We start from the raw sequence: 6434 nt of genomic DNA, 5'->3' as shown, positions 1-6434 counted from the left end.
TGTGTATCGCCTCTCTCTCTCTCTCTCTCTCTCTCTCTCTCTCTCTCTCTCTCTCTCTCCCTCTCTCTCTCTCTCTCTGCTTTCAGTTTCCATGTTCCTGGCTTTTTCTTTACATTCCCATTTTCCCATGCCAGTGACACGGAGAAGAGAGTCAGCGGGGAGAAAGTGACTACAGTAGACCAAGCACACAGAACATTTAACCCAGGTTGGCTGTTATGTATTGGGACTGGAACATTCCAGGACTGTGTCTACCAGAGACTGGCTGAGCTTGAAGCTCTAGAACAATAGCCCACCAGGACTCTGGAGGTGGCCAATGGGGAATTAATGGTTCTGTTAATGGCCTATCCTTGGTAGTTGTTTGGGAACTGGGTGGAGTTGCGTGCTATTTAACAGGGCCATTGCCCTAGCAGTTTGTCTTTTGTCTTGTCTTGTTCTTGCTGAATCACTAATAAAGCAGAGCTGATAAGCCATGCTTGGGGGTCAAACCATCCATGGAACCCAGGATTTAACACCTTGCAGATCATCATCTTTGACTGGCATTTCTGTGCATGGTGCTTTCCACCATCATGGCTGGCTTGGGGAAGGCTCTTGTTCTGCACAAGCAGGGGGCCTCCTTGCCTGAGCCCTTCTCATGATTCGGCCTTAGCCTGATGGTGGGGGCTGGCAGGTTTCTGGCTTGCAACTTCTGGTAGAAAGCCTGCGGTAGACAGAAGTGCCAGTGTTGTTCATTGTCCTCCCCTTACAATCCTGGTGCCTTGGAAGAGACTGGCAAAGTCTGTAAGGTGGGGGAAAGCTGCCTTGCCCCTGGGGGATCAGCCCTAAGAGGCCAGTCTTTATCCCCCTCCCCAGAATAAGGCAGCCTGCCTTCTTTGCAAAGACAAGGCTAAACCTTCCAGCTTCCTGATAAGGAAGGAAGGAAGGAAGGAAGGAAGGAAGGAAGGAAGGAAGGAAGGAAGGAAGGAAGGAAGGAAGACCAAAATGCAGCAAGGACAGCATGAGGCATAAGAACAATGTTTGAGTCCAGTGGCACCTTTAAGATTAACAAAGTTTAATTTGAGGTATGAGCCTTCATGTGCACTCAGCCTTCTTCAGCAAGAGATTGATTGATCGATTTAAGCATTGTTTTAGGCCACTTTTCTTACTGGAGAGACCCAGAGCAGCTTACAGAAAGAAAAAAGTCCAAATCACAAAAGCTAAGACACAAGCCAAAACAAATCTTGGCTGTGCTGGGTCTGGCAAGCCCATTATCACTGGTCCCAGGCTATGAGCCCCAAACCGAGAGTCAGGAGTTTGTGCCTTTGGCCCTGCCCAGGTTAAATGCCTGCAGAAAGGGAAGAGGAAAGTCTTCGGCCTCAGCTGCCAGCAAGACCTTCCTCAGTTCCCCTCCTCTACCTTTGTCCAGTTTGCCAGCTGAGGCCCTTCATCAAAGGCTGGACAGAATTGGGTGGAAAGGTAGAACACTAAGCCTGGGTTTCTTATCCTGAATATGACATGCTGATAACAGGTAACTGAACTACCTGTGGATCTCAGAAGGTGGTGTTGGCAGTGTTGTAACTACCTCTACCTTTCCTAATCCTCACCAGTCATTTTTTTGAAGAATAGCTCTGCTGACCTGCCACTTTTGTATTGCAGGTCAGAGTACAGCCATGTGTCATCTTCTAGCTGTGAGTACAGTTCTCTTGTTTTTTTTTTGTCCTGTTACTGTTTGCTTAATGATGTCAGAGGTGCACATGGGATTCTTTAGGAGGAAGCATTTTGAAGGAGGAAATACAAGAGCCGAAGGAGGGAGGGATGTGGGAATTTGCCAGCCATTTCCCCATCCAGGCGATTTCCACAGGCGCCAAGCGGGAACATTTGTTTCCTAGTGAAGTCTCAGATGTTCCTTCTTCCTGACACACACACGAAGTTCAGTAGATCTTTGCCTGCTGCCTAGGGGTTGAAGGGTCTCCCAGTGTGGAACGGCTGAAAATCACTGCAGTACATCACAATGGCTGTCATCTGAAAGGGCCAGATGTTGGGGGGGGGTGCGCAGATTTTCCCTAGCTTTATTTACACCCTGTGGGAAGAATGTCAGTTCACAGGGAGAACTAAACTGGCACCCAAGACAATGGCTGAAACATGTCACTGAGGCGACGTGTTCATTGTTTAACCACAGCCAGGACTGATTCGAAGCGGCAGACAAGAGTTTCACGTGTGTGTTTTCTACCATCTCTTGAATTCTCAGCTTTCATGTCTAAAAAGTACATCTCTTGCCCATTCCCTTGAGGAGATATAAGGGAAAAGGCATAACTTTTCAATACAAAGCTAGAGACTTACCTTGTTTAAATAGGAAATGATAGGATTCAGAGAACCTGCAACACCTATAGTTACAATGGTATATCGATATAACAATATTCTAGTGCTGATTTCATATTTTTTTTAAATTACAAAAGCTTTGGTGGCCTGAGAGAGGGGGTTGGCTACTGCTGGGGGACCACGGTAGGGAACTCACAGGGTAACTTGGCAGGTTGAAGCACCCTGCAGCCACACCAGCAACGAGGAAGCCCCAGAAGCCCCTCCCTGTGTGGAAAACCGCCTCTGTGCAAGAGAGAGAATCTGTCTTGTCTTACGTTGCTTATAAGCTTTCTCTCCCCCCCCTCCCCAGGATGTTCCTGTTGAAAGTATTTAAAAAGTGGATAGAGAGTATGAAGGGAACAGGGGAACTCATGAAACGCTGTGATATAATCTTACTACAGGAGACTTGGTCAATGGGAAAAAAATATATCTTTCAGGCTATTCCACCTATTCTCTCAAGGCTGTAAAGAACAAGAAGAGGGGATGCTGTTTGGTCAGCACTGCTTGTCTTATTTCAACAAAACTAGTTGTAGAATTGACAGTGTTACCTAATTATCCACCCTAGGCAATAGCCTTGTACTTGAATTTTCAACATCTCTCATTAAGAGTGATTAGTGCTTATATTCATTCCACTGTACATAAAACAACTTTGTCTAAATACTGGAGTAAATTCAGTGAATACTTTCGGTATATTAATTTTGGGGGGTATTTTTTTGTGTGTGTCTGCACCTGGAAGTCACATTGACCTCTGGTGACTGACCCCTACTGGTGGCCCTGGAGGATTTTCAGAGGTGGCTGAATAAAGCCTGTGCCTGTCCTCCCGACATGGCATTCCAAGGAAGTCTCCCATCTGAGTACTAACCACAGTCGACCCTGCTTAGCTCCGACATGGTATTCCAAGGAAGTCAGCTTCCGAGATCTGACGAGATTGGGCTTCCCTGGGCTATCCAGGTCAGGGCTTGACTCTGTATTTCTAAGCTGCCCTGAATTTTTAAAACTTAGACAGGAGCTGGTTCCCCCCCTACTTAGTAAGGGCTCTGCTTCTCCAACTGCAGAAACTTCTAGGCTACTGAGCAATGTAGATGGCTGGGTTACGTACAGGGTCGCTGGATTTTTGGCTGCTGTTGTAGAAATACAGAAACAGTCCAAAACAACTGCATAACCCTAGGGCTTTTTTTTCTGGGGGAACTTGCCGGAATGGAGTTCCAGAGCCTCTTTTTAAAAGTTCATGAGTTTTCAGTACACAGATTGAAAACTTCGTTTCCCTCTTGAGGGGTCCGGCACCTCTTTTTCCAAAGAAAAGGCCCTACATAACCCTATCATATTTTGTTGGGGAGATTCCATTATGTTGGTAGCTGTCCGTTAGTTGCTTAAACAAAAACTCTCAGCAGCTGTTTGAGACCACTGGGTTGAATGAACAGTGACCGAAAAGAAAAGAAAAAAGTCGATAGGACTGGCTTGGGTTTTAGCACTCAACATAATTCCTAAACTCCTGGTTGTGAAAGCTTTGCGCATTCCGCTCTGCCCTGCCTGCTTGCTCCCTGTGTGGCAATAATCTCTGAAGCTTGGCTTTGAGAGTATCCCAGGCGACTATTTTGAATTTTCCGTGCACTTGGCGGTTGCCTTTTAAAAGCTGCTTTTTGTAATACAGAATAGACTTGAGGAGAGGTATATGGGAGGGGTTTGTAGGAACTATGATGTGGTTTTGAAAAAGGTACTTCAGCCGAGTAGCATTTTCTGCAGGATTAACCCTCAGCCCAAGAAGCCTGATCTATATGCAGATCTTTTCTTTTGCATTGGTGACAGTTTGCCGGAAGGCGGATTGGACTGAACTGGCATGAGAAGTGGCGGAGGTTATTCTCCTGCTCCTTTTGTTAAAACCAAGTTGCAATTGAACGTTTCTTTCGCTCTCAAAGAAGCCATGAGTTCTTGTTTAAATCAAGCCTACAGTTTTCTCTTTGACCACTCTCTTCCTCATATCCAGTTCATATGTTTCCTCCCCCCCACCCCCATTTTTTATTAAGTAGATGCCTGTGAATGTTGGCAAGGGAAAGGAAGGGACTGCAATAAGTGTGTCAGAGTCCTTTTTTATACCAGGTCCTTTCAGTGCAGGCCACAGACTTCCCCCCACTTTGGCAGAGTTAAAAAACAAAAGTGTGTGTTTATGGCCCAATCTCTATTCCTGTGACTTCATGAAAACTTACTTGGCAACTCTGAACAATCTACTTATTTAAGCTGTTGGTATCCTTCCTTTTTCATCTGTCCCAGCCCTGGGCACCCTACCGCTGAGGCAGAAGGTATGGAGCCAGGGGCAGAGCTCCAAGGAAGGCCGCAGCACAGAGCTGAGGGAAGCGCCTTTTGGGCCTACAAGGGCCAGGGAGGAGCAGCCAGGAGGAAGGCCAGCTAGGTCCCTGTGGAGCAAAGGCCTTCTCTGGGGTAAAAGCCTCCTCAAGAGAAAGGGCCTGCTCAGGAGTGGGAACAGGAAGCAGCGACCAAAGGAAGAGGGATAAACGCCCCAAGCTGAAGAAGGTCGAGTAGGGTTGCCAACTTCCAGGTGGTGGCTGGAGATCTCCCGCTATTACAACTGATCTCCCGGTGTCAGAGATCAGTTCACCTAGAGAAAATGGCCGCTTTGGAAGGCGGACTCTATGCCATGAAGTCCCTCCCCTCCCCAAACCCCACCCTCCTTAGGCTCCACCCCCAAAACCTGCTGGTATTTAGCAGCCCTGAACTGGCAACCCTAAGGCAGAGGAAGGATCTGGCTGGCAGCTGGGGAGGAGTGCTGGTGAGCCAGGCTTGAGGGCTTTGCAGTCTAGAAAGGGCAGAGCCTCCTGGAGATTTGGAAGGCGACATTTTTGGGCCAGAGGGAAGCCAAAAGGGAACTCTTCCCACCGAACCCTGGCAGAATGGCCTGCCCCTGGCCTAACCCTGTAGGAAGGCTGCAGTGGCCAGGACAAGAGCTGGGAGAAGGACTTGGGCTGGAAAAGCAGCCCTAACACCTAAGTGTGAGTAGGTAGAGGTGATGGCAGGTGAACTGGCCAGGCAGTGGGGTAGTGGTTAACATCTGGAACTGGCATTGTAAAGGGTAAAGGTAAAGGATCCCTCGCTTGAAAGCCAGTCGAGTCCGACTCTAGGGTTGCGGTGCTCATCTCCGTTTCAAAGCCGAAGAGCCGGCGCTGTCCGAAGACGTTTCCGTGGTCATGTGGCCGGCATGACTAAACCCCAAGGCGCACGGAACGCTGTTATCTTCCCACCGAAGTGGTGCCTATTTATCTACTTGCAATTTCTTGCTTTCGAACTGCTAGGTTGGCAGGAGCTGGAACTAGAGACGGGCGCTCACTCCATCATGTGGCACACTCGGGTCTCGAACTGCTGAACTACCGACCTTCCACAGCCTGCAGTTCAGCGTCTTAACCACTTGAGCCACCGCAGCTCCTGGCATTGTAAAGCAGTCAAGTAATTAAAGCAGCTGTTACATTTCTGGCATGTTGACTCATCTTTGGCACCGTGGGAAGAAGATGGCTCCGCCTCTTGGGTGGGATGGACCCCCTGGCCATGGCAGCTTCACCCCCCCCCCAAAAAGGCTCACAGTATATACCAGCAGATAACAGTAATACAGTTAAAATCCACCTCACCTCCGTCATTAAGGCCAACCAAATAACACCAACACAGTTGTGTTAAGCTTTTGAGTTCTCAAGAATGCGTTTTTTAAGAATGGAGGTTAAACAAGAAGGTTGGGAAGATCCCCCGAGCTGTGAATTTAAGGCCTCTTCAGAAGCATCCTGTGTAAAAAGTTTTGCTGACTTCACTGGGCACATAGCATGGTTACTGTCAGGTTTCTCACTTGGGATGATGGGAACAAGAACTGCAAGAAAAAAACTCAACTAAAAACAAGGCAATCAATAGCCAGCCAGATGTCTGTCTGACACCAGCTGGAACACACAGGTCCCTTAAAATACTGCAATCCAGAATACCACGTTAACTTGAAAGGAAGTTGGCCCCCTTTTAAAAAATGTTATATGTACACAAAAAAATATTATGGGACATAAATTATGCAAATATAAGAGGAACCCCCCTTTTTTGATGGCCTAAGTGTAGGG

The 6434-nt window shown here is 47.7% G+C and overlaps 1 protein-coding gene across 1 annotated transcript in view; it reads left to right on the top strand.

The window, feature by feature from the left end:
- The window catches only part of FAM124A (family with sequence similarity 124 member A), a 19766-nt gene that overhangs the window by 4983 nt on the left and 8349 nt on the right, over positions 1-6434 (top strand). The window contains exon 2 of the mRNA XM_015429053.1: positions 1633-1664. Within this exon, the coding sequence (XP_015284539.1) occupies positions 1633-1664 (32 nt within the window). The remainder of the gene's footprint in view (positions 1-1632; positions 1665-6434) is intronic.

This window comes from Gekko japonicus, unplaced genomic scaffold (genome assembly GCF_001447785.1).
Source record: "Gekko japonicus isolate JY-2015 unplaced genomic scaffold, Gekko_japonicus_V1.1 scaffold1705, whole genome shotgun sequence".
Lineage (NCBI taxonomy): Eukaryota > Metazoa > Chordata > Lepidosauria > Squamata > Gekkonidae > Gekko > Gekko japonicus.
This window is presented reverse-complemented; position numbering and strand designations above follow the sequence as displayed.